Source organism: Etheostoma spectabile, unplaced genomic scaffold (genome assembly GCF_008692095.1).
Source record: "Etheostoma spectabile isolate EspeVRDwgs_2016 unplaced genomic scaffold, UIUC_Espe_1.0 scaffold00018250, whole genome shotgun sequence".
NCBI classification, from domain to species: Eukaryota; Metazoa; Chordata; class Actinopteri; order Perciformes; family Percidae; genus Etheostoma; species Etheostoma spectabile.
In genome coordinates, this window is record NW_022604179.1 from 207,476 (window position 1) to 228,060 (window position 20,585).

The 20,585-nt window shown below is 37.8% G+C and overlaps 2 protein-coding genes across 7 annotated transcripts in view; both read left to right on the plus strand.

Annotated features, from left to right (window-relative positions):
* The first annotated feature begins 472 nt into the window (after nucleotides 1-472).
* LOC116679857 (adapter protein CIKS) lies at nucleotides 473-4,845 on the plus strand. 6 transcript variants are annotated; one of them, XM_032509338.1, is made up of 10 exons: nucleotides 473-522; nucleotides 726-987; nucleotides 1,090-1,217; nucleotides 2,658-2,802; nucleotides 3,003-3,199; nucleotides 3,771-3,859; nucleotides 3,941-4,009; nucleotides 4,226-4,330; nucleotides 4,414-4,488; nucleotides 4,602-4,845. In XM_032509338.1, the coding sequence occupies exons 2-10, from the start codon at nucleotides 752-754 to the stop codon at nucleotides 4,770-4,772; spliced, it is 1,215 nt and encodes a 404-aa protein (XP_032365229.1). In that variant the 5' UTR covers nucleotides 473-522; nucleotides 726-751; the 3' UTR covers nucleotides 4,773-4,845. The 6 variants fall into 6 exon arrangements, with proteins under 6 accessions (XP_032365229.1, XP_032365231.1, XP_032365232.1 ...); XM_032509340.1 differs by having other exon boundaries at nucleotides 3,036-3,199; XM_032509341.1 differs by having other exon boundaries at nucleotides 2,700-2,802.
* Nucleotides 4,846-7,589: 2,744 nt separating this feature from the next.
* LOC116679799 (trichohyalin) overlaps nucleotides 7,590-20,585 on the plus strand; it is a 32,562-nt gene continuing 19,566 nt past the window's right edge. The window contains exons 1-21 of the mRNA XM_032509241.1: nucleotides 7,590-8,044; nucleotides 9,816-9,995; nucleotides 10,085-10,168; nucleotides 10,251-10,355; nucleotides 10,460-10,615; nucleotides 10,785-10,928; nucleotides 11,045-11,188; nucleotides 11,489-11,632; nucleotides 11,733-11,852; nucleotides 12,067-12,186; nucleotides 12,295-12,339; nucleotides 12,448-12,501; nucleotides 12,608-12,634; nucleotides 14,219-14,365; nucleotides 14,458-15,167; nucleotides 15,387-15,963; nucleotides 17,371-17,430; nucleotides 17,575-17,712; nucleotides 18,065-18,451; nucleotides 18,677-19,167; nucleotides 19,357-19,831. Of these exons, the coding sequence (XP_032365132.1) occupies nucleotides 8,035-8,044; nucleotides 9,816-9,995; nucleotides 10,085-10,168; nucleotides 10,251-10,355; nucleotides 10,460-10,615; nucleotides 10,785-10,928; nucleotides 11,045-11,188; nucleotides 11,489-11,632; nucleotides 11,733-11,852; nucleotides 12,067-12,186; nucleotides 12,295-12,339; nucleotides 12,448-12,501; nucleotides 12,608-12,634; nucleotides 14,219-14,365; nucleotides 14,458-15,167; nucleotides 15,387-15,963; nucleotides 17,371-17,430; nucleotides 17,575-17,712; nucleotides 18,065-18,451; nucleotides 18,677-19,167; nucleotides 19,357-19,831 (4,318 nt within the window). The 5' untranslated portion in view covers nucleotides 7,590-8,034. The remainder of the gene's footprint in view (nucleotides 8,045-9,815; nucleotides 9,996-10,084; nucleotides 10,169-10,250; nucleotides 10,356-10,459; nucleotides 10,616-10,784; nucleotides 10,929-11,044; nucleotides 11,189-11,488; nucleotides 11,633-11,732; nucleotides 11,853-12,066; nucleotides 12,187-12,294; nucleotides 12,340-12,447; nucleotides 12,502-12,607; nucleotides 12,635-14,218; nucleotides 14,366-14,457; nucleotides 15,168-15,386; nucleotides 15,964-17,370; nucleotides 17,431-17,574; nucleotides 17,713-18,064; nucleotides 18,452-18,676; nucleotides 19,168-19,356; nucleotides 19,832-20,585) is intronic.

A 20,585-nucleotide genomic window follows, 5' to 3' on the forward strand; every position in this document is an offset into this window, starting at 1 on the left:
ACAAATGAAAAACATGACTGAGCTCAGAACATATGCAAATTCCTTCTTCCCAGCAATTAGAGAGCACTCAACAGGTTATGGGAGCAATCTTTAGTTTAAAATATGTTCATAATGGTTTCTGCTTTTTCATTGTTTGGAATTTCTATTCTGACTAAACATTAGCTGTTTTTTGGAATTTTGTTTAAACATAGCCTTGTTATTCATATGACACGGCAAAGTAAAGCTTTAAAGTATCCTAGCTCTTGTTTCAATGCTACCTCTATAACTGAAAACATGTATCTAAGTAAACAAATAAACACAAACTTGAAAAAAACTTTTTTGCATAGTAAAGTCAAAGAATAATACTTTTGAATGTTGTCCTACTCAACCAATCTTTTATGGTCAATCTGGCTGAGCAACCGGAACACTTCATTCTCGTCTCTGATTGGACAAAGCCAAAGCATGAAAAATTTGCATATAGCAGGCTGGAGCACACACAAGCCTCTGCACCCACAGCAGTGAAAAGAATCCAGAAAGGAACAGGTAAGTCATTGTTCCTTCTTTCACAGTCCTTGTGACCTGGTATTTAGAAAAGACATTTGATCTGAGAATACGTTTTTACGTTAATAGCTGCATGTACCAAAAAATACTATATTTAAGTATACTGCCAACTACCATGTAATTCTGTGTTTTTTCTTCTCACTTAATGCATGGAAATCCCTAACTTTTCCACTTTTGTCTTGCAGGAATGTGCTGAAGTAACCTGTTTAAGATGGAGACATCTGGAAATCTACCAGAGGTCAAAGTTTTTCCCCCCACAAATAAGTCAGAAAATTCACACACAGAGAGCCAGAAGATAGAGGAGCGTCTCCCGCCTTTTATGAATCTCCATCATGGACCTCGTCCTGCAGAGACCAGGGAAGGTGACACCAGAGGAGAGTGCTGCTGTTGTGTCTGTGGGCCTAACCGGTGTGGAACAACAGAGCCTGCAAACAGAGACACAACTAGGTGCCTGAGTGTTAGAAAATAAGTAAAAAAATGGAAAATACTTTGTATATAACTCAAGGTTCATTTGGAATTAAATATTCTATCTATTTTATTTATTTTCAGGGGTGAAACCGCTTCTCAGCTTCAGAGTGATGAGGAGGATCTTGAGCCTCCCTTGCCACTAAGATCTGATGATCAGTGTCCAAACTACAGACCCCCTCCACCTCCTCACCACTACATGCACAACTACGGTAAAAAAAACCCTCAAAAAATAGTAAATATGCAGTGAGTTTGAAGCAAAAAAAAAAAAAAGATGCCATTAGCAAGTATTCCAAACTTTTACTTAAATAAAGTGTCAATACAACAACGTTCAAATACAAAGTACTTCATCACATTACAATTCAAAATTCTACAAGTAAAAGTACAGAAGTATTATCTGCAAAACTACACTTGTGGTAGCATATTAAAAATAAAAGTAGTCATGAAAGTAGTCATTACGCATCAGAATTCCCCTTTTCAGAACTGCATTGGATTATTATTGTAAAAGAATGTGTATGCAGCACTTTAATTTTGTAGATAGTCGAGGTAAAACTAATTCTAACTACTGGATATACTGTTGACTATTTTATTCCATAACTATTTTGGTTAACTATTTACTATTGTGGGCTGGATCCTCAGTTTCATAACTATCAGAACGCTGAAAGTGAGGCTAAATAGATGCATGTCAGGAGAATTGTGTTTATCCACAGGGTCCCCTCAGGGCTGTGTCCTTTCTCCGCTCCTCTATATTCTGTATACTAATGAGTGCCGCAGCCGTCACAACAACAGATGAATTTTAAAGTTTGCTCATGACTCTGTTATAGTCAGTCTCGTCTGTGCCGATTGAAACAGCATCTGTCCTGTTGTTGATATGTTTGTACGGTGGTGTGACAGTGCATTTCTTCAACTTAATGTTATGAAAACTAAGGACATGAATATTGATTTCCGTCATAACAAGTCTTTAACCGCTCAGAGTACTATCATCAAGGGGAAGGTGGTAAACTCTGTAGACAACTACAAGTCACTGGGGATTTTTATTGATGACGAGCTGAATTTGAATTGTAACACTGAATGCTGTGTAGCTATCTTAGTTTTATGTTGGATATACCCTCATGATCCTATTTTACAGATGTTATATTGAACCTGTTTTAACTTTTTCCTTAGTCTGTTGATTCTGGAATCTAGCATCAAGGCCAAAAAAGCACTATCCAGTATAGTATAGAATAGATCTTGGGGGTACAGCAATGTATGCTACCTGACCTGTTCTACAGACAGGTAGGGAGGATTAAAAGATTAAAAGTTTTGAGTACGCCTTCATCCCAACAGCCATTTTCCTTCTTTCCTTCCTTTCCTGCATGTCTATTTTACTGTTTGTCTAAAGTAACTGTTTATTTCAGATAAATGCAGCAGAGTAAAAAAGTATGTCGTCACTCTGAACTATAGCAGAAAGTGATCACGTATGGTACATGTACCTAAAATTGTACAGTATGAGTTAATGCTTAGTTACTTTCCACCACTGTCATGAGCAGCAGCATGTGTATTTGTATTAACATGTAGTCGACTTGTATTTGAGCTCAAGCTGTCAACCTCTTTCACTCTAGCCTTACTTAGTCATTTTCAGCCTTTATCATGTGCTTAAACCATATCCACAGACTTGTATCATACGATGGATGTCAGGTATTATCACTCTGCAGGACAAGGGCAGTGCAACCTCAATCCCATCAACACACTCCCTCCTCAGTCATGTTACGCTGCTCCCTGTCAGTACAGAGGACCCTGGGATGACTCCCAAAACTGGTAAAAATAATATTTCGAAATACAGACTACTCCCTTATTAAACAGTAAATAAATCCACAAAGTTATTTTCAAGCTAATGTTTTTGAAAAGAATGCAGTGAACCTGGTGCTAAAACTACTTTGCATATTACACAGACTTATCACATGTCAGCCTATTCAATGGAAGAGCATTTTGTTTATTTTTCTTTCTCCCTGCTTCAGGCTCCGGTTCCAAGGTAACTTTATGAATGACAGCGTGGCTCAGGGAAGTGTTTCAGTTAACGTGCCTCAGTTCTCCGTGCCCCCTGTGGAGGCCGTGTTGCAGGTCAGTGTGATGAACCTGAGCTCGGCAAGAGCAGAGGGGTTGGTCTCACATCCACACGAGAAAAGAAGAACCATCAGTCTGCCTGAAGAGTGCCGTGAGTCATTTTCATTCTCTCATTTGAAAAGGAATGTGCTCATGTTTAAAGGACGAATAAATAAAAAATAATTGTTTAGGGCAATACGCCTAAATCCAACGTTATGGAACGTTAACAGGAAACAGGGTGTGTGATCTATTGGGTGCTGTCTGTATAAACCTGCCAGGTCTGTTTAGGGGAAATAAAAATATATTTTAAATAAAATATGTACTAAATTGCCACCCCTGTTGTATATGCAGGAGGTGAGTTTCACAAAAATCTAACGTTTATTTTCTATATTTTGATTTTTAGTGTGCTTCACCCATCATGAGGACACACATTTTGCATTATTTCCACAACAGAGAACACAATAGAAGTAGAATAAAAAGAATGCCTTTTGATTTGCATTGTTGCAAGCTATTAATAATAATAGACCATGTTGGGTAAGATAACCAGTGAGACAAACACCAGGCAGTGCAATGCTTTAAGCATCCATTGCATGGCTTTACATACATATCTTTTCATGAAACTAACTACAATTTGATACATTCTGAGATTAACATGAAGGTTTTTATCTTTTTCTTCTTCTCAGGAAACGTTTTTATAACTCATTCTTCAGACATTTCTTCAGAGATAGTTCCCTTTGTAGACTTTCTCACAAAGCACGGTTTTCGACCAGCTGTAAGCTATACAACCTCTTCAATCAAAAGTCGGATTTAAAACAAAAAACAAAGAATGTGATGGGTCACTTACATTTTACAGATTGACATATTTGATAACCCCATGAGAAACATGGATGTCAACAAGTGGAAGGACAGTTACCTGAAACATGTAAGAACCGGATTTTATCAGATTCATGTACATTTTTGTATTTCTTCTGTTATATTGTCACATAAAATCTGTGTTAGCAGTTGTACCAGATAATCAGTAAAGACATAGAAAACAAAATTACACAAAGTGTGAATTTATACTATAAACAAATCCAACATTTGTGTTAAATTTGTGTTTTCAGACAGTGAATGTGTCTAAAATCAGTTTTTTATACAGCAGTCAGCCCTGATTGTCATCGCCATTAGTCCAAAGTACAAGATGGACATTGAAGGATGTGTAGTGGATAGCCATGATCTACACACTAAATACATTCACTCCATGGTGAGAAATTTGTTTAAATGAGACGTCATTCTGAGAAGAATTGCTAATAATAGGTACTTAAATGTGAAATCTAATTTTGCCAGATGCAGAATGAATTCATCCAGCAAGGCAGCTTGAATTTTAGATTCATACCTCTTCTCTTCTTAAACGCATCCCAGGTCAGAAAGGAATTTTGTTTAATAACTTAATGTTTCGCAGATTTCATCATTTCTCTCCCTTAAGCCGTTCTCTATTACAAAAAAGCAAACATGTATATGCACTCCCCTTACAGAAACACGTCCCAAGTTGGCTTCAGAACACGAGAGTTTACCGCTGGCCGCAGGACGCTGAGGATGTGTTACTGCGGCTACTCAGGGAGGAGAGATACGTTCCTCCTCCTGTTCCTCCGGAGCTCACCCTCATCATCAGGCCTGTGGCCCCCAGTGCTGCACCTACACTGTAAAGACACACGGCGTTTATGCATGTGTTTAAACATTTGTTTTTGGCTGAGTTTATTAGGAGTATGGTGCAGCTTGTGTGTTTTAAAATCTCTGAATAAATCCACTTGTGAAGTGAATGACTTGTATTGTATTGTATCAAATGTTTTTAATACCATTGGGGCGAGTCTTCTTACTCTTTTTAATTCCTGTCTTACTTTAGGTTCTGTCCCAGCTGCCTTTAAACATGCTGTGGTCAGGCCCCTACTTAAGAAGACTAGTCTTGACCCTACAGTGCTGTCCAATTTTAGACCAGTCTCTCATCTGCCTTTTCTTTCAAAGGTTTTAGAAAAAATTGTTTTTATACAGTTACAAGTTTTTTTACAACTGAACTGTGTTTTTGAAAAGTTTCAATCTGGTTTTAGATCACGCCACAGCACTGAGTCTGCACTCTTGAGGGTACATAATGATATTGCCCTATCTGTAGATGCCGGGAATCCTACTGTTTTAGTCCTTTTGGACCTCACAGCGGCGTTTGATACAGTGGACCATGCAGTCCTCCTCTCACGCCTTGAGAATTGTGTAGGCATCAAAGGTTTGGCACTTAAATGGTTCAGCTCCTATCTGTCAAATAGGAGTTTTTCTGTTATGATTGGTGACCTCTCCTCGTCAGTTGCTCCTCTCTCTTGTGGGGTACCACAGGGATCCATCCTTGGCCCTATTCTGTTTTCTTTATATTTACTGCCTTTAGGGGCGATTATAGGGAAGCACAACCTGTCATTTCATTGCTACGCGGATGATTTGCAAATCTATTTGCCTATTAAAGCAAATGACAGTGTTGCACTAAATTCCCTGCTAAGCTGCATCGCTGATATTAAGTTGTGGCTTTCAGACAATTTTCTTAATTTGAATGATAATAAAACGGAGTGTATTATTTTTAGTACTCCAGGCATGCAGAATGGCCCAGCTGTGAGTTTGGGAGCTCTGGCATCTTGCACGAGATCTATTGTCAAAAACTTGGGGGTTACTTTTGACTGCAGCATGAAATTTGACAAGCAGATCAGTAACGTTGTTAAAATGAGCTTTTTCCAGCTTCGCCTGCTGGCTAAAGTTAAACCCTTTCTGAACAGGCATGACCTAGAAAAGGCCGTTCATGCTTTTATCAGTTCAAGGTTGGACTACTGCAATGCCCTCTATGTTGGTCTGACTCAGACCTCCATCTCACGTCTTCAACTTGTTCAAAACGCTGCTGCTCGCTTTTTAACAAATACACCCAGACGTGCCCACATCACTCCCGTTCTCTACACCCTGCATTGGCTCCCGTGCGTTTTAGAATAGATTTTAAGATTTTATTGTTTGTTTTTAAAGCTTTAAATGGTCTCGCCCCAGAGTATCTGTCTGAAATTTTAACTGTGCGGGAACACAACCGGTCGTTGCGGTCTTCAAATCAGTTGGTTTTAGAAGTCCCAAGGTCCAGGTATAAACGGTGGGGTGATCAGGCTTTTGCAGTTGCTGCCCCGAGACTATGGAACAAGTTACCCCCTGATATACGTACTGTTACAGATGTCACTCTTTTCAGGTCCAAAATCAAAACATATCTGTTCAGTCTGGCTTTTAATACGTAGCAGTGGTGTGACAATTTCATCCTTTTGTTTCTTTGTAACCTTTTCTGATTTTATTGTTTTCTGTGTTTACTCTTTCTGTTGTATGTTGTGATTTTACTCATTTTGTTAAAGCGCTTTGGATGCCTGCTGGTAATTGTAAAGTGCTATATAAATAAATTTTGATTGATTTAAAATTTTGAAATGTTGTTTCAATAAAGTTTAACACATGTTCACCACTTTATTCCAAAATCAAATTATTGGATGAATTTCCGTGAAATTTTGACATTCATGTTCCCAAGAAGGAAACCTAACGACCCAATCTGTAGTTTAAGCTGACATGTCTCTAGCTATTATATATTGTCATAACATTTGGTTTTTACATTAACGTCCCCCTCAGGATTCATTGCAATAACTTTGGGGATCCCTTAGCTTTCCACTTGGCACCACCATCAAGTAAAAAAGTAGCTGTCCAATAAATACTTTAATCTCAGCAAAACTAATAGCATTGCCATTTGCCTTACCTTTACTTTTTTTAGTGCTAATTAGCATTAACAACTAGCATTAGTATTGATGTTAGCATGCTAATACACTAAACTGAGATGGACTACATTGTAAACATCATGTTTACATACTTGAGAATAATAATGAAATGCGATACATATTTCCTTTATTAGATTTGCACATATTTACCTTGTAAACCGTTTGTAGAGCTTGATGTACACAAAGTATACACACCACTCTAATGAGGCAATTGCTAAAGATCACAAGATGGATGCGCATGCTAGACCTTTCTGTTTACTTAATTGGTAAAGTAGTTCATCATTTTGGAAACATGCTTATTTAGAAGCTGCCACGTACAACCAAAGGTGAGAATATAAAAAGTGAGGAGTAATGACAAAACAAAACCTGAACAAAATAAAATAATTTGTAGTCCCTCACATAAGAGGCAGCAGGAGACAGAGGCCACAAATGTTGCCACCACGGCGTTTGCTGCTGCTTTAAGGTTTTCACAGGTAATGTTGTCCATTCCTCATCTTGAGCACCTGATATTTTTTACCGCTTCAGTGTGCAGATGAAAGTGCCCCACCAGTAGGGGTGCCCAATTCAGCCAGCTGATCTTCACACCCTTTCAACCGCCAAAAAAGGCCTGCTAGAGCGGCTGGTGTGCAGAGCTCCAGCTAAGAATAACCCGGACCTTCTGGGGGATAAAGTTACCTTGAAGCCTCTCTGTGCTCTACTCTGACCTATACCCATGTGAGGCACCAATAACACTGGGTGGTATATTCTGTCGGCTCCCTTTCAGCCTACCCAGCCCTCTGCTTAGCTTGGCTTTTTCCTTCCCCTGCGTTGCTTTCCTTTACCCCACCGTCCCAATGCTGCCACACTGGCAGGTCCAAATTCTGCAACACCTGTGAATCTTTCAATGTATGCTTGATTTTCCTTTTCTTTTTTTTTCTTTTCTTTTTTTCTTGAAGAAATTTCACCTGTGGATTACACGAGTATGGCAACAAGACTGTGATCATTGAGTGGAAATGGAATTATTTAATAACTTGGACAAGTTTTACAGATAAGTGGACGCTGACCTGATTTTTTACTGAAGCTGTGATTTTTCCCATTCGCTTCTGCATGAGGAGGCTTGACCCCCAACTCAAAGGATTATAGCTAAATTTGTCTCCATATCACCATGGCTGAAGGTAGGACTATTAACACCGGCATCAGCACTGAAAATAACAACATTTACTATTTGCCATAGCACATAAAGCCTAAGTGATATATGTTATGTAAAAAATGAATGTCAGTGTTTTGACAAGGCATTTTCTCATAGGATACTGTGTTGAAAGTTGGTTGCTATAAATACTGGATATCATGTAGCCAAAGTATTAGCATTGCTCTCCTGTGACAGACACGGCTGCTGCTGGGGCTGACCTCTGATTTTCAACTTTCTTTTTGCCATTTAAAATAAACAGAGGCTTCTTATGTAATCTGCTCAAACAAGTTTTCTAAGCAAATCTTTTGTTTGATTAAGCTTCTGGGCCAGGATGAATTGAGCAACAACAGGCAGATTTCCTTGTACAGTTCCATGTACATTTGTGGTGAAATAGTGACACCACCTGTCCACCCTGATTCTGAAGGGACTGTTTTGAGTTTTGGCATAACTCAGCATTTGTATAACAAGGAATGGAATCATGAGTCAGGCATGCTCAGAGTTTATAATTGGCTGGTGGCACCAGGTCCAAGTGGGAAAGTACGTCAGTGTTGATGATGGCGAGGATGTCATTGAATGCATCATAATAATTTTCCATTGGACTAAACAGGATGGGATCATGTATTTAGATAACCTGATGAAATGAGAAAGACAGATGATTCCTGTCTTGTCTGATATTTAATTTGACATCAGTTTAATCAAATTTACATAATCCCCTCAACATCAGAAAATGATCTTTCATGTTGATGCAACGCACAGGCATGCAAAGGTTGTCAGATCAGACCTACTGTGTCTGCACTGTGTTAAGGTTACATCTTTTGAACACAAAGAAAATATCCTTCACCTGTTATGGTTTAGCTGTAGTGTGTGGATGGAACTGGAAAGCTGGCTATGGAAGGACATTGTTATCCCAAACATGCCACAGGAACTTCCTATTCAGAGATTTAACTAAGGCCTGTTAACGTGTCTGTGGGCTTAGTTTAAACTTTTAGGATATTTGCCTATTTGTTCAAGCATATTTAATTTAATTTTAGAGATAGAGAAAGGCAAAGAGAATTTTGTGTCAGAGCGTCTTTTGAGAAGCCTGACTAATAATATTCTTTAGACTTTAGACTTTACAAATTTAAGGCCAATAATGGTATCCATTTCATTGTATTTTCTGTATTATAGTTCTTTTATTTTTAGGTACACATAACATAAATAAACATTTGTCATAAGGAGCCCTTTAATACAATTTTTACCAAGATATGTACTGAGTGGGACATTTTACAGTAATAAAACAACCATATCAGCACTCTCTGGCAAAGGACATTTTGGTGTGTCCTTTCTGTGCCGCCATACATGCAGATGCTGATATATTTGCAATATGGCCAATATATCAGGCCTCCTGAGATATAGATCTGGGTATAACATTTTCAAAAAGGTATACATGCCATGAAGGAACAAAAAATACCTGCATACAACACTTTCTTAATGCTATTATGAATGTAGCCTCCAGAAAATTATGATTATTGTTGACATGCATGTAACTCTTAGTTTGTTTGTTTGTTTGTTTGTTTGTTGGTTAATAATTGGTTCTGACTGGAAAAGGCAGACCAAATTATGTAAGGATACTTTAAAGACTAAAAAACAAGCAGCGAAAGTTGAACCAGAACAGGGCCATCTTGATGATGTGGGAGTTCTCAGAGTGACTTTTGTATCTTTTTGTTGGGGGGGGGGTTATACACATAAAGGAGCCAAATCTGCGTCTTCCTCCGCAGCCAGTGGAGCCAATAGAGCAGCTGCACCGCAGACAAGCTCCCTTAAGTCCACCAAAGGTCTGGGGCTACTCGGGAAGCTGAAAATGTCTGCGGAGCTGCTGATTGCCCTGGCTGCTCTCCTGTCCTGGGTGGTGGTGGGAGTGGTGATGTTCGACTTCGTGGAGTACAAGGCAGTCCCTGGTAAGTCTCAAATACCCCAAGATGTATCTTGATTAGAATTTAAATCATCAAACATGCACAATTATCCATAAATCCATTATTTTCCCCAGACATTCAGCAAATAGTTTCAGACCCCGTGCAAGCTGTAAACGATGCTGTCGATGAAGTGTCCAGTCTGTTCAATAAGTTTCAAGGTACATGAGAGAGACAGCATGCATGCCACGCCTTGTTAGTAGTGCTGAAGCAAGAAAATGACTCTCATCTCTGGGCCCCTAGAATGTGCTCCTGATTTAAGTGACCCCATGTCAGCTGCCACTTACGCAGCTGAGGAAATATCGGACGCAAAAGATGGATTTGTTCGCTATTTTTCAGATGACGAAGGTATAAAATCACACTCATGCTCAATCAGAAAGAGAAAAAAATCACCATTTTTATAATACATGTGATGTAACCATGACTCTAATAATCTACCTCTAAATCCACAGGGAAATTCTACCTCAGCTATGTTGACCCTGTGGTCATCGGGAGACAAGCTTTCCATTCAACCAATGATTTCATAAATGGATATGCAGGCACCTTCAGGGACACACTGTGTGCTATCGTGGACACTATATCTGACACATTATTGGATATAAATAAAGGTACATATTTCATTATTAATGTTTTTTTTCTTCCCTTTTTCATTCACAGTTAAATAACATGCTAATGATCCTAATCCGAATTAACTGAGTAAAAAGTTAAACTGTAATCATTTTTGGTGTGCATGTGTAGTCATTAATAAATAACTTTGTCATCATTTGTTTTTCTCAGGAAAAATGTACCTTAGCTACACTGACCCTGTGGTTATAGGCAGAGGTGTCTTTCGTGTTACTAATGACTTTGTGTGTGGAGTTGGGGGCTACATCCAAGATGTGCTCTGTGCCATTTTGGACACAATTCTGGATGTAGGGAAAGGTATTTACTCTCTTCGTTTGACATCTCTCTAATCTGTAACCTGAAAATATTAATATGACAATGTAACACAGCATACAGTATTTTTTTTTAGACATTCACATATTTGTTCTTCTCAGGAACCACGGAGATAAGCTTCATGGACCCTGTGGTGGTTGGCAGAAACGTTTTCAGTGCTACTGATGAAACCGTGAGTGGAATAGTGGGCTACATCAAGGACGTGCTCTGTGCCATCATAGACAGTATACTGGATATAACAAAAGGTACCTGCGCCATATTTTAACCTTATGTATTGTTTGTGGTGCACTATTTACATTAATTGTTTTTGTGTGTGTTACTCATTACTAAATCAACATAATTACTCAATAACTTAGATTGTGTTTGTCATGGGTGTATAGTAGTACTTTGTTTTTTTATTGAAAATGATTGATTGCATAACATCTTTTCCCATTGACCTTTAACTGTCTTTTGAAATGTTTGTATAACAGAAAAAAAAGGTTTTTGAATTGTTTGAATGAAGTTACTCACTGGAACTTTGGCTTGAATGTGTTTGTTCTTCTCAGGAACCACTGACATTAGCTTCATTGACCCTGTGGTTGTTGGCAGAAATGTCTTCAGTGTTACTAACGACTTTCTGGGTGGAATAACAGGATACATCCAAGACGTGCTCTGTGCCATCTTGGATGTAATACTGGACACAGTAGAAGGTACAGTATTTAACCTTTTACCTAATCTATTGATGTGTCTCACTGTATGTTTGTCCCACTGGACCTTGCTAACTTTCACTTTGACTTGTCTGTTGATCAGACATCCAGCACGCTATGGGATTCAGACCCATGTCAGCTCTGAAGAGAACAGCAGAAATCATCACAGAAGAGATAGACATGCTCTGGAGCTACGTCTCCACAACTCTGATTGGTGAACAAGGTCTGTTTGAACATATGGTAACACATAATTTACAAATCAGCCACATTACAATTCTATTTCTGGTATATCACTATGTTTAGATTGGCTGTAATTACTCATACTAAGATATGAATAAGTATTGTAAGGGAAGAAATAGTAAACAATCAGATGTTGTTTATTTTGGTATTGAATGAACAGCAGCTTTAACTGACGTTGCGCTGTGCTGATATTTCAGGGGTCATGCCTGAAGTGTCTGTTGACCCCATGAAAGTTGTTGAAGATGCCGTGTTGGAGTTCACAGACAAGAAAGATTTGTTCGTAGCTTACATGTCGAGCATGCTTGTTGGTGATCAAGGTATGCTCATTTGCAATTAGTTATACAATAATAACTTGAACTAAAGATACACGCGGGCACTTCAAAATACACTGACACCTTGATGCAGATGTTCTTTTCTTGTTTTAGGTGAACCTGTTGCCACACCTGTTATAAATGTTGTTTCTGAAAAAGGTGAAACTTTTTATTACAGTTTTAATACACCTAAAAGCATCTTACTAGCATATTACGGCAAATTACACCCATTTGCACAACACTTCTTTCATTCTTTTTTTTGTTTAGATGAAACTGAGGCTCCCCGATCCCCATCTGATATACATTTGGTACAAAGGAAAGGTAAGCAATTACAATGTTGGATCCCTTTTTCAGTACTGCAACACTAAAGTGGTTCTTGAAAATTAACTTAATTGTATTTTATTACCAAATTTTCTTTGAAATGTAGGTGAATTCCTGCCACCTTTTGAAAAAGGTAAGAAAACAACACCTGTATTGCAGACATGCGGTAAAATGGATTTTGGACAGGGGAAATGCGTGCAGCAAATAGTTGCCTTTCATGCATGTTTGCATTGATTTTTAGTTTTTCTTATCACTTTGCATGAACTGATCTCAAGTCTGCCTCATGTCGTGTTCACTGTAATACAGCAAGTCTGAAGTAGACTACGATGAAACTTGTCCAACTTGTTTGAATAAACTTAATTTCCCTTCAACAACTATGCATCAAACCTACTTTATACTTTTATTGTAGCCTAATAAATGCCTTAATATAAATATATAAGGTTAAGGTGACTGCATCTCTCCCTCTGTTTCCCTGTTTGTTGGATGTGACATTTTCGACGTGTTCTACCATTATTTATTTTTTTCAGTCATTGTGTTTTGTGTTATGTGTTAATATATATATATAAATTTTTTATTTCTATGTTATATTGAGCATGATGGATTGTCTATGTCCTTTGGAGTTGCATTCCTCTGACTGAGAAACTGCAATCTGCATTTCACCAGTTTAAACATCTGTGATAGGCTTATACTCGATTGTTTGTATTCACTGCAACGCATTCTCAAGAACTGGTTGTTGGCTAATATTCTACGATAAGCTTTTACATACATTTACACATACAATGTGGTTCACACAGCAAAAGAAAATGTGTTAATAATACGTATTACAGTGCTTAACCTTTCGTAGATTTTCAAATGTATGGTTTATGAGAACAGGCTGTTGTAGGCCTACTCGATGACGTGTGTTTTCCTGTGGAATATTTCATTTGATCTTTTCATGGAACAATACAGGTCTACACCACGTGTTTCAAAAGTTAGCCTTTGGAATATCATAGTCATTGTGAATGGTAAAGTTTTTGGAAAGCGGTCATGGGAGAAAAGCTTTTTTCTTTTTATCAACAAATCCCCTGAAAAGACAAAACAACAATGAATGTCAGCTAACAAGGCTTGTCTGTTTTTCAAAAGCCTGATATATTCAATTTATCTGAGCCATCAGACTGTTGATTCTCATGTTTTTTCACAAATAGGGTATTTGCAGACTGAGACTTTAAGAAACTTGCTAGCCAAACAACCCATAATGTGACACTCTTAATAGGATACTCTTTCCATCCAATAAAATATCTGATGTTCAAGGAACAGTATTTACAGTGTTTTTAGAAAAGTTGACCATGTAGCCTACATGAGCGATTAGTAATCCATTAATCTATTACTTGTACCCATCTCTACGGTACACCTCCACTTTTGTCCAAAAACTAAAAACACATCAGTGAGCCACATTATTTCACTGGGTGACATTTTCCTTCACTATGATGAACATTGTAACGTTTATATGAGTTAATCCAACATACACTGTTCTGCTGCCATAAATAGGCCTACTCACTATAGCACCAAATGTATATAATACTCCGCTGAACATGCCACTGAAAATAGTCCACAACAAATGGACAAATTAAACTGGGCTATATATCCGTGATGCATTTAAAAAAAAAAAGATTTACATCTTCAGTAGAAATGTTGCAAAGTACTGGGAGAACTACTGCATAATTGGTTGATGATACAGTTACAGAGATTATGAAAGCTGCCAAAGATGATGCTGCTGCTGCTGCTGCTGCAGAGTTAAGTGAAGCGCCGGACTCAAAGATCGAGGAGGAGGCTGAAGTTCCCATTGAAACTACCAGTGAAGCTGATGGGAAAGAGGCGGAGGATGGTATTCATACGTTTTTTTCTTTATTAGCCACATTCATTAGTCAGATACAAGATCAATAACAAGCATTAAATCTGTTACTGTCACATCACTAGTGAAACATGTCGGCCTTGAAGAAACTGAACATGAACCATCACTGGAAGAAGGAGAAGAGGTTGACATTTTGGGGGAGGATGCTGCTCATGACAAGGAGGAAGAAGAGGAGAAAGGTTTTGGTACAGAAGAAGAGGGAGATATTAAAACAGAAATTGAAGAAGAAGATACACAGGAGCCACAAACTGGAGAAGAGGTGGTAGAAGCTGAGGGGGAGGAAGAGAAGACCATAGACGTTTTGGTACAAAGAGAGAAGGAGGAGGAAACAACAACAAAAAAAGATGCAGAAAAAGATGAGGAGAGGGAAGAGGAGACCAAAACGGAAGATTTGGTAGAGGAGGAGGAGGAGGAGGAGGAAGAGGAGGAGGAGGAGACCAAAGCTAAAGAAGTTTTGGTAGAAGGGGAGGAGGAGGAAGATGGGGGGGACACAAAAGAAGAAGATGCAGTAGAAGAAGAGGCAAAGACCAAAACCGAAGATATTGTAGAAGAAGAGAAGGAGGAGACAAAAACTAAGGACGATTTGGTAGAAGATGGGGAGAAAGAGGAGGAGGAAGAGGAGGCAGAGGAGCCCAAAGCTGAAGAAGATTCAGTAGAAGACAAGGCAGGTGACGAGACAAAAACACAACCTGTGGTAGAAGATGAGGACAAGGAAAAGGAAGAGGAGATGGAGGTGGGGACCAAAACTGAAGACCATTTGTTGAAAGCTAAAGAAGAGGAAGAGGAGGAGACAAAAACTGACGTTCTGGTAGAAGAAGAAAAGGAGGAAAAAAAGGAGGACACAAAAACTGTTGTTCTGATAGAAGATGAAAAGGAGGAAAAGAAGGAGGAGGACACAAAAACTGACGTCCTGGTAGAAGATGAAACGGAGGAAAAGAAGGAGAAGTACACAAAAACTGACATTCAGGTAGAAGAAGAAAAGGAGGAAAAGAAGGAGGAGGACACAAAAACTGACGTTCTGGTAGAAGATGAAAAGGAGGAAAAGAAAGAGGAGGACACAAAAACTGAGGAAGAGGCTGATGAGGACGGGATTAAAGATGAAGATCTTCAAGTTGGTGAAGAAATGGACAAAGAAAACATTGAAATACCTGACACCAATGTCAAAGCTCAGTTTGTAAAAACTGACCAAGACGATCAGGCTTTAGATCTGGACGATGATGAGGCTTTGGAAGAGGAGGAAGAAGGAGAACAACTGGACAAAATGGAGGTGGATGATGAAGGCAAAGAGCCATTTGTCCAACAACTTGATCTGAAAATTCTGTTAGCTGAAAAACCTGATAATGCCGATGTAGTGCCTGAATCGGATGATGAGGAAGAAGAAGAAACACTGGTTCACGACCATGACGAATACAATGACATCATCAACGATCATCGTGATGAAAACAACAACAATAGCGAAAGTGGGAAAACTGAACTGAAACAAAAGAGGAAGGTTCATACTCCGTTTGAGAGGCTCAGAAAACTTGGATCCAGAGCTGCTCAAAAAAATCACCTTCACAAACATGAGAAAGGTACACACTTACTATTATCATCACATATTCTTTGTCTTTTTTCATTATAATAAAAATGTTTCTGAATGGTGAGGGTGTTATTAATAAATTATCATCTTTACATGTTTTAACATGTTTTCAAAGGTCCACTTGAATAAAGTTATTAGGCTGGAAAAGATATGTATTCAATAACAACATTTCAGTGCGTATTTTTGTTAACATTGTGTTCATTTTCATTTTGTGTGGTAAACCAACAGAATGATTTTCATCACAAAAGGTTTTTCATTACAGATTAGAGAAACTTTCCAGCATTTATGAAACATTGTTTGATGTTTTATCTAGAATAGGTGACGATAAATAAAATAAATAGCTGAACAAGCTAAATTACAAAAACAAATGTCACTTCCAGAACCACGGGTAGCCTACATTGTAAGCAGGAATTGCTAATAGATAGCCTGAATCAGCATACTTTTAAAAACTTTCCAAATTGCAAAATTGTGAACAAATATAGGCAAAAAAATACCAGGGCTCAAGTTGTAGCCCGCAGTTGAGCTAAATACTCGCCCAGACACGTCTTCATCACCCTTTGTGTAGCCAAAGGGGGATGCTGATCAAGTCAAGGCATGTCTTTGCAATGACCATACAACAGTGTAGCTTGTAAATAGTTTAGAAATAAGTCTGAGCACTCACATGCCTCTGGGATCATAATATACTCTTGCTTGTGGGAAATATGTTCACCTTTGTCATTCATATCTCTATATATGGCCCTAGGCCCATTCTAGAAAATTAGGTTTGTGTCTGAGAGTACCTGACAATCTCTGTACTGCACACATTGGGATTAAACTGATATTGATCTTCTCATCTGACAACAGAAAAAAACAAATGTAGTTTTAGTTAGATCAGAAACTCATTCTAGCTGCATGGAAAGAGGATCTTAGGACCAATACAGAGACAGGAACCCGTAAGCACCCAAATAGCTCCTTTAAGTGTGTTCTTTTCTTTTTGATGACTAACTAAAGACAAATCTATTTCCCAAGGTGCTAATTGTACATAAGTGTTCCTACTTTGGACCAAACAGTCATTGCCTTGGTCAGCCAATATTCCAAGTGGCAGCTAGATGGCGGTGAGAGGCTGAAAAAAACATTTATCGTTTTCTGGATGACACAAAACAATATTCTGATGCATGATCTTCCCTCCACAGTGTACCAATGAACCAATGAAAAATAATTACTGAACAAGTTTGTTGAATATCAATATAATATTGTTTAGTTGTGGGGTGTTTTTGATCATAGTGTTTTAGTGCTGTAGTGCTTATAGTGCTTATGCAAGCATGAGTATTTGTTATTATCATTATCATTATTGCCAATCAGAGTTGCACTGTATATTGTACTTTATAATTTTTGCACCTTTCTGCATGCTATCCTTTAGTTCTCAAAGAAGCAAAAGAAAGACATGCGATGAAAGACGTTAAAGATGCCATTATTAAAGGTAATAATGTTGAAATTGTGCGCCTTCTTCACTTTGCTTACTCCAAAATTTAATTTTACATTAATTTGCTATAATTTATTAAAAACAAGAATGTACTCTTCGCACACAGGCACCTGATATTTTTGCCTTTTTGGTTGCTTACAGACCTCAAAGCTGTAGAAACTGAAAAGGAGAGAAGAGAAGAGGAGCTAAAAATTGAGGAAACCATAGAGATGAAACTAAAAGAAGAAAAGCTAAAGGAGGCGTACAAACCCCTTGAAAAGAAACCACTGAAGCCCAAAGGTAATAACACTTAATAATGAAAGTACAAAATATTCTTCAAAAGTACATAATGTAAAAAAGAACACACGGCTGTTACTTTCTATGTAACAAAAGAAATGAAGAAAGAATGCTGCCTCACATATTTGTTTAATTATATTTTAAATGCATATTGTAGCAAAATTGGGACAGGCTGCAAAAAGTGTCAACATGGAGAGCAGTTCATGTTGTATTTCTCAAATAAAGTTGTGTCAGTATTAGTGTTCTGGCCACAAAAGACTGGATTCTTTGTCCAGCTTCAACGCAGTTCCACGTTAAGTATGTTCCAGACATCGTAGAGTACATTTAACATTGACACTTTGATGATTGCTTTTAGAAAAAGAGCCTAAGGACAAGGAAGAATCTACAAAACCATCCACAGCAGAGGCAGAAGTAAGGAAGCTTTCTAAGCAGAAGGATGAAACAGCTGAACCTAAAAAGAAGAGACGAGTGACAAAAGACTCTGAAGAAAAACCAGAACTGAAGAAACAGCCTAAACAACAGAAAGAAGTCAAGAAACTGCCTAAAGAAGAGAAAGAAGTTGAGAAACCATCTAAAGAAAAGAAGGAAGACAAGAAACTGCCTAAAGAAGAGAAAGAAGTTGAGAAACCATCTAAAGAAAAGAAGGAAGACAAGAAATCATCTAGAGAAGAGAAAGAAGTCAAGAAACCATCTAAAGAAGAGGAAGAAGACAAGAAACCCTCTAGTGACAAGAAAGAAGAAAAGAAACCATCTAGAGAAGAGGAAGAAGACAAGAAACCCTCTAGAGACAAGAAAGAAGAAAAGAAACCATCTAAAGAAGAGAAAGAAGTCGAGAAACCATCTAAAGAAGAGAAAGAAGTAAAGAAACGATATAGAGAAGAGAAAGAAGACAAGAAACCATCTAGAGAAAAGAAAGAAGTCGAGAAACCATCTAAAGAAGAGAAAGAAGTCAAGAAACCATCTAAAGAAGAGGAAGAAGACAAGAAACCCTCTAGAGACAAGAAAGAAGAAAAGAAACCATCTAAAGAAGAGAAAGAAGTTGAGAAACCATCTAAAGAAGAGAAAGAAGTAAAGAAACGATCTAGAGAAGAGAAAGAAGACAAGAAACCATCTAAAGAAGAGAAAGAAGTAGAGAAATCCTCTAAAGAAGAGAAGGAAGACCAGAAACCATCTAGAGAAGAGAAAGAAGTCAAGACACCATTTAAAGAAGATAAAGAGGTCAAGAAACCATCTAGAGAAGATAAAGAAGTCAAGAAACCATCTAGAGAAAAGAAAGAAGTCAAGAAGCCATCTAGAGAAGAGAAAGATCACAAGAAACTATCTAGAAAAGAGAAAGAAGACAAGAAACCTCTCAAAGAAAAGAAAGAAGTCAAGAAACCATCTAAAGAAGAGAAGGAAGACCAGAAACCATCTCGAGAAGAGAAAGAAGACAAGAAACCATCTAAGGAAGAGAAAGGGGTCAAGAAACCATCTAAAGAAGAGAAAGAAATTAAGAAACCATCTAAAGAAGAGAAAGAAGACAAGAAACCATCTAGAGAAGAGAAAGAAGACAAGAAACCATCTAAAGACGAGAAAGAAGATAAGAAACCTCTCAAAGAAGAGAAAGAAGACAAGAAACCATCTAAGGAAGAGAAAGAGGTCAAGAAACCATCTAAAGAAGAGAAAGAAGTTAAGAAACCTCTTAAAGAAGAGAAAGAAGACAAGAAACCATCTACAGAAGAGAAAGAAGTCAAGAAGCCATCTAGAGAAGAGAAAGAAGTCAAGAAACCATCGACCGAAGAGAAAGAAGTCAAGAAACCATCTAAAGAAGAGAAAGAAGACAAGAAACCATCGACCGAAGAGAAAGAAGTCAAGAAACCATCTAAGGAAGAGAAAGAAGTCAAGAAACTATCTAAAGAAGAGAAAAAAGACAAGAAACAATCTAGAGAAAAGAAAGAACACAAGAAACCTCTCAAAGAAGAGAAAGAAGTCAAGAAACCATCCAAAGAAGAGAAAGAAGACAAGAAACCTCTCAAAGAAGAGAAAGAAGTCACGAAACCATCTAAAGACAAGAAAGAAGATAAGAAACCTCTCAAAGAAGAGAAAGAAGATAAGAAACCTCTCAAAGAAGAGAAAGAAGACAAGAAACCATCTAAAGAAGAGAAAGAAGTTAAGAAACCTCTTAAAGAAGCGAAAGAAGACAAGAAACCATCTAAAGAAGAGAAAGAAGTTAAGAAACCTCTTAAAGAAGCGAAAGAAGACAAGAAACCATCTAGAGAAAAGAAAGAACATAAGAAACCTCTCAAAGAAGAGAAAGAAGATAAGAAACCTCTCAAAGAAGAGAAAGAAGACAAGAAACCATCTAAAGAAGAGAAAGAAGTTAAGAAACCTCTTAAAGAAGCGAAAGAAGACAAGAAACCATCTAAAGAAGAGAAAGAAGTTAAGAAACCTCTTAAAGAAGAAGACAAGAAACATCTAGAGAAAAGAAAGAACATAAGAAACCTCTCAAAGAAGAGAAAGAAGATAAGAAACCTCTCAAAGAAGAGAAAGAAGACAAGAAACCATCTAAGGAAGAGAAAGAGGTCAAGAAACCATCTAAAGAAGAGAAAGAAGTTAAGAAACCTCTCAAAGAAGAGAAAGAAGACAAGAAACCATCTAAAGAAGAGAAAGAAGTTAAGAAACCTCTTAAAGAAGCGAAAGAAGACAAGAAACCATCTAGAGAAAAGAAAGAACATAAGAAACCTCTCAAAGAAGAGAAAGAAGTCAAGCAACCATCTAAAGAAGAGAAAGAAGACAAGAAACCTCTCAAAGAAGAGAAAGTAGACAAGAAACCATCTAAGGAAGAGAAAGAGGTCAAGAAACCATCCAAAGAAGAGAAAGAAGTTAAGAAACCATCT